The following is a 10,928-nucleotide window of genomic DNA, read 5'->3' as shown; positions in this document are numbered from 1 at the left end:
GTGTGTGTGTGTGTGTGTGTGTGTGTGTGTGTGTGTGTGTGTGTGTGTGTGTGTGTGTCTGTGTCTAGTTTAAAGGGGCTCCACAGCTACATCTAGAGACAGAACCAAACCCTGAAGTTTTGTCTCTACAGAAACAAAATCTTATAGGCTGGGAATGTAGCTCAGTGGCACCGCACCTGACTGGCAAGAGCAAGAACCTTAGTTCAATCCCCACTACTAAAAAAAAACCTTCTCTCTCTCTCTTTTTTTTTTTTTCCTTTTTGGTACTGGGGATCAAACTCAGGACCTTGCACTTGCCAGCCAGGCAGTGACACCACTGAGCTAAATCCCTGGCCCCAAAATCTTCCAATTTAAGGAAACATCACCTTCACTTTCAAAAGCAAGTACTTCACTGTGCATATGCTGGAACAACTTTAATGCCAGCACTCACGGTGGTGGGATCTTGTAAGTCAGCACCACTAATTACTGGATGGGAAATGGGGGTGGGGGCAGACCAAGGACAACTCTGCAGGATGCTTCTCACATGCTGGAAAAAAGTAAGAGGACCTGAGAAAAAGGCAAGTCACTGAGCCCAGGACCGAGGTGGCTCTGCTGAGCTCAGACTGAGTAGCCAGGCTGTGGCACCGAGTTCAAATCGAATAGGGGTCTCACTGTTTGTGCACAGGGACACATGGACACTTAGCTGCTATTTATGTTTTAGCTGCATCCATCAAGGGGTGGGGGAAATTACATTGTCTAATAAATTTGGAATGTGAATTACAAAGCACTTAAGCCAAAGCATTAAAAAAAAGTTTTGGTGCACCATATAATACCACTAAAACACAACAAGTCTATCCACACACATGCATGACAATCCCGAAGGAATCAAAAGCACAGCTAACAGTAGCAAATCTACCTTCTCTCTCTACCCATCACCACATCAAGGATGTGGTTATTCTTCTGCAGCTGAGACCCCCATCAACTTAAAAAACAGATGTCTCAGATACCAAGGTTAAATAGGTGGTAAATTGAATCAGTACATACTTGAAGCCATCAGAAGTCCTGATTTTCTGTTCCATAATAAGAAGCACAATATTTTATGTATCTTAGATTAAAAAGTATAGAGGACTTACTTAGCAAAGTGCTACAATATGTAATGACCATAAGTGTTTTTAAGAAAAACATATAACCTTACTAAGAAAACACCTAAATTAGGCCCCAGATAAATTAATTACAAACTTTTAATGCCTAATTTCTTAGGTGGTAAGTTAAATGATGGGGTAAAGTGTATTTTGAAAACCCATTCATACCTCTCTTCAAAAAGATACCCTCTCAGGAAGGATAAATAAGAGCCCAGCATGGTGACATACACCTGTCACCCAGTACTCTGTGAGGCAAGTTCCAGCTCAGCCCGGGCAACTTAGCAAAACCCTGTCATAAACAAACAAACAAATAGCTGGGGATACAGCTCAGTGCAAGGGCCTAGGTTCAATCTGAAATGACCCCTTATGTACACAGGTATTTCACTTTACCTGTTAGAGGGAGGAAATGACAGATTTGTAACTGGCCCCCAGGAAGGACACTCTGTGAGGGAACAGCTGTGAGCAAAATCATTCCACAAGGAACAAAGGGGGGAAAAAATCACAAAAAATGTGTGATCTTGAAATAGTTAATGCTCCGACTTCTTTGGAAATGAACTAGCAGTAGCTCCTGGGTTGCTTTCTCCTCCTTGCAAGAGTTTGAAATAAAGTAAGCTGCTGGCAACTCAGTGACTTGGTTTCTAGTTGTCCGTCAGGAGAACCAAGACTCACTGTCTCCCAGAGTAATGACAGAATTCTGGGAGAAAGCCCTACGGCCCACGTCCATCTGTCCAAGTCCCTCGGAGGAGCACCAAAGAGGCTTACCTCTCGCAGAAAGTGTGCAGACAGGGGAGGACCTTGGGATTCTTGTAGCGCTCCAGGCATATACTGCAAATCAGAAACTGTTTGTCGATCTGGCGCACCACGGGGCTTGGGATGTTGGTGGCTTCACTGGCCATCCTAGACCACTGACATGGGGGGCCAGCTGTCTGTGACCCTGCACGATGCTGCTGTCAAACAGAAAAACCAAAATGAAAAAATATGTAACAATCTGCAAGTGCAAGCCAGCATGGCCTCCTTTGCCTCCTTCCCTCTAGGCATCTTGTTATAAATACAAGCAGAAGTCAACTTAATGACCTCTAAATGACCATGGTTGAGTCTCACTGCTGAGGAAGGAAAACAGTGCTCTGCCTGATGTTTGTTTTGTAAATCAATAAAATAATCCCATCTTCACGCAAACAAAGCAAAGTAAAAGAGAGCCTGCTGGACCAAGAGGTGTGCTCTATGGGTTTTCAAGGCTGAGCGGTGGGCAAGAGGATAAAAACTTACATAGCTATGTTTGTTCAGGGCCCAGCAGTTGAATATATACAGTGGACCCTTGAGTTACAACCAACCTGACATGAACAACTTGGGCTATGAGCAAAGTCTCGAGTGATGACCTGAATGCCGGCCACTTGTGCTCAGATGGTCTCAGATACAGATTTAACCCTTAAAGAGTTCTGGAAGGAAATTTCAGCATCCTTTCCTGTGTGGGAAATCCTGAGAAATTCTGGGCCAGTGTCTTTCTGACACGGAGATCTGCCCGTGTACAGGGGAGAATCTTTGAAGGCTGTGTAAGGAGCCTGAGCCTTCATTGACCAACTTGAGTCACAACCAGCCCTCAAGAACAAATTGAGTTCATAAGTCAAGAGTCCACTGTACCTGCTTTTTAGAGTCTTATTGAATTCAGTATGTTTTCCCGAGTATCGATTGTTCTTGAAGAGATCAGACGATGTCACTCAAAATGTGCCACTTTGGCTGAAGGATTATTTTGGGCAGAAGGCTGCTAAGAAACAGCAGTCACAAAAGGAGCTCTCTGTTCTCCCTTACTTGCCTAAAATGGACATAAGTATCCCATCCGTAAAGGAAATGTCCACATCTAAAGCATTCCCTCCCTCCTATACCAGGAAGAGAAGCTTCTTAACTACCGGAGACTGTGAGGAGACGCGTCTGCCTAACACACCTTTATTAAACAAACATGATCTACCATTCATTTCCTACTCACCTGCCCATAACTTACAACCAACCCTCCTTTCCTTTTTGTCTAATTGCTTCTCTACAATTTATGACCCTCTATTAAAAAGGTATGTAAGTTCATAGCCCAAGAGAGTGGAGAGTACAAGTTTTTCTTCCTCTACATTCCAATATGCAGGGCTGTGATCCTTACAAGTTTTTGATTAAATACTTCACATGCGGTTTGATGTGTCTTCTTCAGAACTAAAGTTTTGTTGTTTGGAGACTAAAGTGTATCTGCCACGAAGCAAGGACAAAGTCTGGAGGGATCCCTGTTATTTTAAAGAAGTGTCCATCGGGGGCTGGGGATATAACTCAGTGGTAGAGCAATTGCTAGCTCTTGGGAGGCTGTGAGTTCGATCTTCAGCACCACTCAATAAACAAACAAACAAATGGGTGGGAAGGAGGAGGGCACGAGGAGGAGGAGGAGGAAAGGGAGAGAAGGAAAGCACAAAGAGACAGATGTGTTGATGTTCATGCATATGCATTTAAGGGACCTGGAAAAATGAACTAATTCAGAGGAGGCTTCAAAGTGTTGGGATCATTCCAGAAAAAGAAATTAGAAGAGAACAACAGAGAAGAGAGCAGAGAGCCCAGAGGTGCAGAAAGGAGGGAAAAGTTGTAAAACAGAGCTTTGTTAGGCAGGCTTGGAGACAGGTAGCTAGGGGCTAAATAAAAAGCAAAGAAAACATATTTTTGTCATTTTTCCTTTGTTTTCTTAATCATTAGCTATGGATAAAATCCAAACAAGCTATAGAATGTCCCCTTCTCTGAGCATGCTGACAAGGCTCAGGGCTGTAACAGTACAGAGTCCAGACCATCTGTGAGCGGGCGGAAAAACCTCCAGGTCTCCAAACAACCTAAACAGAAACATTCCACCTGAGCAGTAAACAGGGGCCTCCTTTCCTCTGAAGTTGGTCAAAACAGTCCATTTTCCTCATAAAAGAACAATGACCTGGGGGAAATAAATAATCCCTAAAGTCCCAGGTAATCATAGAAACAGAACCTGAGACCTCTCGGGGCACCTTCACACTTGAAGGTATACTCTGTCTTGCTCTGGAAAATCACTTCTAAATGCTACCTGTATTCTACACAATGGGCTGCACATCGGGTCTGAAACAGTTCCTCAAAGATAAAGAACCGCAGAGTGAAGGTCACCAGGTTCTCAAGGTCAGAGGATCTGGCTTCCTGGTGACAGCAGCTCCATTTACCGTGCTGAAGAGCTCCTGGCTTCTTTGCTAACAGGCAAACGAAGAATGAAGTAAAATTCACACCTACTGGGAAAGGGTCCACCACCCTCCAAATCTTTACCAAAACAAACAAGGTAGTTAACTTTCAATATAATTCTAGAAGGAGTAGTATGATAATTCTCAATCTATGGATAAAACAAAAGAAAATACACACTAGCTTAGTCAAGGACGCCAGAATGCAAACACAGGTTGTAGTTCTCTAAAGCCTCTTCAGTCCCTAAACCACTCCACTACGCTTGCCCTGTGAACTATGGAACACTTCAATGTGGCTGTGCTTGAGGCTGGAAAATCCACCGAATTTATAGAGTCAACAAGTCCACACTTCCTATGGGAAGTACTCTTTTCAAATATAAATGGGCATTTTTACTTCCCCCCTAATCAAATTTTTGAAAAGAATTTCCATTGTTATTAAGAAAACTTTTTGCACATATTTAAGAGCACTACATATATGACACATCCATTTTCCAACTCTGTACTTTCCAAATAAGTTCATTAAAGAGTATGATCAACAAACAAACAGCTGCTATCTGCGAGCCACATTCTGACAGAGCTCAGGGAACCGCAGAGCAAAAGCGGTGTGAATCTTATTAGGGTCTCTCTCTACAGAACTAGAAAAGGATCTTCACTGATTAGATTAAATGCAGCTAATTTCCCGGGAGCACGGAAGGTTGGCATACACTGTGTTTTGTAAAACCCCATCCCCACGACATCAGAATGGGAAGGGATGGGTCTGTCTGTCTTAAAGATAAGGAAGCCAATGGCGAGGGTTTGAAGGACTTGTCCAAGGTCATTGGTAAAATTGTTGACTTGGAAAGCTCAAATGTCAAATTCTCTGCCTTACCCAGTCAGTGGATGATAGCTACTCTCAAACTGAATACTTCACTGGGGTGCGTGTGTGTGTGTGTGTGTGTGTGTGTGTGTGTGTATGTGTGTAGCATAAAAATGATAGAGTGCTCATTTCAGTAGCACTAAAATTTGAATGACACAGAGAAAATTAGCACAGCCCATGCACAATGATGGCATAAAAATTTGTCAGTGTTCCCCGTTTTTTAAAAAAATGATATTGTGAGCAGGGTTACAGCTCAGTGATACAATAATACTGTACCTGCTCAGCATGCATGAAGCTGTGGGTTTAATCTCCAGCACAATAATAATAAAAACCGAAAAATGATGTTGAACTCGAATCTGTCAATTAAAATCAGTTTAAAAAATTTTATTTTGAATAGTTTTTGAAATTTGTTATACTATCCTCTGAAATAAACAGAGCCATGGCGCATTGAAGAAAAAAAAGAAAAGTGAGGAAATATGATACTAGACTTCACTCTTTTTTTTCTAACCTTAAGAATTTTGGATTTGGTACAAGGAAAAATATTTGTTTTAATCAGATGATTGACTAAATGAATTTCTTAAGCCAATACTTCTATGCTCTAAAGCTGAAAGAATAAACCCACTTTTTTCTAACTTTATAATTACTGTAGTAGATACAGTGCATCTCTTTAGCATTGTTCATTCACACAGCAAATTAATTATGTTTACTCATTAATGCTAATTTAAAATCATGACAACATCACAAATCTGTCACAAGTGACCAGTACCCGGTGGAGGCATCTGGAGTTTTAGAACTCTCAGAATCAACACAGGAGGCTTCCAGCCCCCAACAACCTATCAGCTTTGCTAGGATAATAATCCCTCCCTGAAAATAACCAAATGCTCACAAGAGGGAAGCATTCCACCACCCCTGGAGGAATGATGTGCCTAGAAGGACTTGGTGTGTTGCCAGCCGCCAGGGCCAGGCTGAATATGCCGTGAGGATCAGGCATAAAATAGCACTCTTAGTCAAAGTCTCTGAGCACTACCAGTGTTGTGGTCTTCTTCTACCAGAAAGCAATCACCATTTGGGTTCTTGGCTGTCTCCCTCCTTTCCCCTCCTGGGTTTCTGAAAGGTCAGAGACCTTCCCACCCCATAAAAGCAGCAGAAATTGGTATAGGACAGCAAAGGTGATAGAAAGGAGAATGTTCTGCTGGAGATTAGGAGAACTGGTTTCTGCAGGTACACCTGTGAAACCCACTGGGATCTTACTTCCCACAGCCCCAGTGCCTGTGGATGTGGGAACCAACATCCAGCACCCCAACCAAAGTCCAAGAGACAGCCCACCAAAGCAGTCCACAGAGGTGACACAATCCCCACTGAAACTCCAATGACAGTCTTCACAGAGCTAGAAAAAAGAACCCTATAATTTACATGGGATAAGAAAAGACACAGAATAGGACTTGGATGTAGCTCAGTGGTAGAAGCCACTACCATGTGTGCGGCCCTGGGTTCCATCCCAGCATGGGGTGGGGGGGACCCCCAGAACAACCAAAGTAAACCTGAGCAAAAAAAAAAAGCAAAGCTGGAGACATCACAATACAGAATTTCAAGTTATGCTATGATGCTACAATAACAAAAACTACACAGTGTTGACACGAAAATAGACGTGGAGATGAAATAGAACAGAAGACACAGAACCCCATGGCCTTAGCCATTTTTTAAAAAGGCCAAAAACATGTTGGGAAAAAGAGAGCCCACTTCATAAATGGTACCAGGCAAACTGGACATCCACTTGCAGAAGGCTGAAAGTAGAGCCATCTCTCACCCTGAACTGTACTACTGAAATCAAATCAAACTAGTCAAAGGACTCGACATAGAAACAGAACCTTTGAAACCGCTTTTAGATAACATAGGCGAAAAGCTTGAAGTCCTAGACACAATACCAGACACCTGCATCTTAAAGGAGGACTGGTTTATTCTGGCTCGCAATCTGTTGAGTTTCAGACCAGAGTTAGCTGGCTCCAAGGCAGGGCGGGCAGAGGGGCCAGAGAGCAGAGTAAAGGGTGGAGCCAGGGAAGGAGATGAACCCTTCCTGGACAGGCCCCAGGGGCCACCTCTTAGGACCAGGTCCTACTTCCTAACGGTGATAATCTCTAGGCCCCCACACCCAAATGACCTTCCAAAAGCCCCACCTCTGAGCACCCGAGGCTTTGGGGAACATTCACAAATAAACCCTAACACCATAGCATAGGCAAGGCCTTCCTGAACAGAGCTCCGACAGCACAGGAAATAATATCAAAAACCCACAAATGGAATTACATCAAATTAAAAACCTGCATAGCAAAGGAAACAGTCAACAGAGTAAGGAGACAACCTGAACAACGGGAGAAACCTTTGCCAGGTAGCTACTCTTCTGATAGAGAACTTATATCTAGAGTATATAAAGAAATCTGAACAACTAGCCCCCAAAACACCAAAGAAAAATATGGGTAAATGAATTGAACAGACATTTCTCAAAAGAAGATGTACAAATGGCCAATGAGTATACCAACGACTGTTCCATATCTTTAGCCATTAGGGAAAGAATGCCTATCATGGAGACCACAAAAAGCAATGAACGCCAGCAGGGACCTAGGGGAGCAGGTGCGCCTGCATTACTGGTGAGTAGGAACTAGTACGACCACTGTGGCCATCAGTACGGAGGCTCTGCCAGAAACTGAAAAACAGAAATACACCTGACCATCGACAGCTCTCCTGGGTATGCTCTCTAAAGAATTACAGACACTACTCTCTATACGTGCATACTCATGTGCATAGCTGCAGTTCTCAACAGCTTAGCTCCGGAAATGGCTTGGACGCCTGTCAACCGATGAATGAATGAAGAAAATGTGTATATACGCACAACAGAATATTACTCAGCCACAAAGAAGAATGAAATCATGTCAACTGCAGGAAAATGGGTAGAACTTGAGACCATCACACTACATAAGCGAAGTCAGGGGCCAGGGGTTTAGCTCAGAAGAACCACGCCTGCCTCACAAGCACAAGGCCCTGAGTTCGATTGATCCCAGGTACCAAAAAAAAGAAAAAAAGAAAGCAAGCAAAGTCAGACTCAGAACGTTCAATGTTACATGTGTCCTCTTACATGAGAAACCTACAACTTAAAAAAATGAATGAAACAGAGAAGAGATGATGGGAAACTAGAAGGCAGACTGCTGCAGAGTGGGAAGACAGGAAAAGCCGTTTCAGATGACATAAATAGCCCATGTTAGGCAGACACTGACGTTAACCAGCTCTGAGAGCTCAGGTGTGGGGGAGCGCTGAGGGTCCTAGTGGGAAACACACAGCAATCCCACTTACGCAGGTACCCTGTGCCCTGTCACCTGCTCACTCTATGTGACCAGTGGCTGGAAAACTACATTGTGCTGTCCCCCATCTTTGCTATGCTTTTCTACACAGCAAAGGTCACTTTCTGCTAGGTTGGCTATCTGCCCTCCAGCATGATGGGGGTAAGAAGAGCCCACTGGGGGGTGACAGTTAAGAGGGAGGCACCTTTGTGAGGGGAAGAGTGTCTTCTAGGAATGACCAGGGCACAGGATCTCTGTCTCTAGGTCTCCATCGCTCTCCTCCAAGTGAAGACACAACAAGAAAACAGCCACGTGCTCCCTTCCGTGGTCCCAGCACCCAGAACTGTGTTACCTGGTATTTAACAGTCACCTATCTTTTGCATGAGTTGAACTGATGAATTCAGTGTAACATAAAACGGACTTAGGCAGGATAGAGTGCCGTTTGCCAAATTCCGCGACAAAGAGCATGGTGTGGATGTTGTCGTTTGTCCCTGGCCTCCCCTTAGGATAGTCCATGTTTAGCAACAGGAGCCCTCATCCAAAAGGTGCATACTAGTGATACATTTTAACACACGTTCTCAAATGCTCCGAGAGAAAGGAAAAACTACTGAGCACACATATGCACGGCAATAAAAAGTCTAAGAAGCTGGCATATAAATCCCTTATTAATAGGGCTTTGCCAACTAAACACAGCATGTGGTGGGAAACCAGTGTAGCAATCACATAACAAACCCCCTGCACAGAAAAATCCTGCCTGAGCATTTCTGCCCTCACATCATTGCCTCTCTGGCTCATTTTCTCAATTTGGTGGAAATTACCACCAAATGGAAAAGAATTTGATAGGAGGAGACGAAATGAGAGAAAAATGCCTGTGTTTTCAAGCCTAAGATTTAAACCATATTTCACGCTGCACATTATAGGCAGCTAAGGCAGAAAAGTATCCAAACAGTTGTTTACATCAGCACCAGGACTGGATGGAAAGGAACTGGAAGGGGAGGGAGGTGGCCACAACGTGTCTGGCTGGTGTAGGGAACACAGCTGCAAAGCAGAGGCGCAGAGGCCCAGAGGCCCCTGAAAAATGAGATGTGGCCCTGTGACTTGAGGGAGCAGAGGCTTATCTGGCTGTGGGCATCTAAAGGACTCCATTCCTTTCTATGGTCCAGTTCTATGGCACTCTTGGGTCACTGTTTCTCTTTGTTGCTCCTTGAGGTGAATTTATTTACTAATGTGTATACAGTTTTAATTGCTCTTGGGCCAATGCAATGAGGCAGACGATGACTACATCAGCTACACAAACTAGGAAACATTTCCTGATGCATCTGTAGAAAGGAAATCGTGAAACACTATGATTATCTGTGACTATGTTACCTGTCACCTGCCAGGACAGGTGACACCTACAGCTCAAGGCACAGACAGAGGAAGACATTGGTTCTGTTACACTTAGGAGCCTGTTACCATCCAGCTGTAACTGAGTTTGCACTGTTACTGAGGCTCACCGCGAAAAAAGTTAAGGACGCTCTCCAGCGACACTGAAATGGGGCGACCCACTTCCAGCTAAATCAAGCCTCGATCCCTAATGGGCTGTTTTGTACATTAGTGGGCTAGATGTGTTCTCTTTCCTGCTCTTAGAGCAGGGGTGTGTGTGTATGGGTGTGCGGTGGAGATCCTCCAGCAGAGGGCCACCCACTAGCTTCTGTTCCCAGGGAGGGTGTGCCCAAGGGCCTCGAAGCTCTCCTTATTTCCGGGGTGCAATGTATCACAGCTTCCCAGGGTGCCGGCTCTTCCCATAGGGGGTGCCCGCTGAGCTGAGCTCCCCACTTCTCAGTGTTAATGTCTGTTCCCCCATCTCTCCTCTTTGTAGCCAGATGACTGCCACTGCCTTCCCTGTAGAAGTCCTCCCCTTCCGCTTAAGCTCGTTAGCTTAGGTTTGGTGTCCTGAGCTCCAGAAGGCGGTGACTGCGGGATGGAGTGCTAAGTGTCCGCTAAGTGACATTCACCTCCAGGCACACGGGTGGGGGGCGCAATCAAGATGAGTGGGGTCTTCATCCCTACATCCTCCCGCCTGCTCTCCCTGGGGACCCACAAGTGGCTGCATAGGCAAAGCACAGCCAGGGAGCCACATGGTGGGAACTAAGCCTGGAGCTGGGAGAGGAGGGAGAACTTATTTCACACCAGAACTCCAAAGCACAGGAGCCTATGGGACAGGATCCTCTTTTATGCCCCTGGTGCACAGGAAGCCCACTGTTTAATTCTGTTCTTGATTACAGTGTTTCTTTCCTTAGGTAACTTTTCAAGAAAAAATAAGTCAAAAGCACTTAATGGGGGCTGGGGAATTACCTCAGTGGCACTGCACCTGCCTTGCAAGAGCAAGATCCTGAGTTTGATCCCCAATACCAAAAAAAAAAAAAAA

General features: G+C 44.6%; 1 protein-coding gene and 1 pseudogene across 2 annotated transcripts in view; one reads left to right on the top strand and one right to left on the bottom strand.

The window, feature by feature from the left end:
• Positions 1-2,065, bottom strand: part of Trim2 (tripartite motif containing 2) — a 97,756-nt gene extending 95,691 nt beyond the window's left edge. For both annotated transcript variants that reach the window (XM_033759870.1, XM_010627931.2), the window contains exon 1: positions 1,884-2,065. In XM_033759870.1, the coding sequence (XP_033615761.1) occupies positions 1,884-2,017 (134 nt within the window). In that variant the 5' untranslated portion in view covers positions 2,018-2,065. The remainder of the gene's footprint in view (positions 1-1,883) is intronic.
• A 3,245-nt stretch (positions 2,066-5,310) lies between these two features.
• LOC117284654 lies at positions 5,311-5,411 on the top strand (annotated as a pseudogene).
• Positions 5,412-10,928: the final 5,517 nt, after the last annotated feature.

This window comes from Fukomys damarensis, unplaced genomic scaffold (genome assembly GCF_012274545.1).
Source record: "Fukomys damarensis isolate Sample0158 unplaced genomic scaffold, DMR_v1.0_HiC HiC_scaffold_38, whole genome shotgun sequence".
NCBI classification, from domain to species: domain Eukaryota; kingdom Metazoa; phylum Chordata; class Mammalia; order Rodentia; family Bathyergidae; genus Fukomys; species Fukomys damarensis.
Note: the sequence above shows the minus strand (reverse complement) of the source record. Positions and strands in the feature narration are given on the sequence as shown.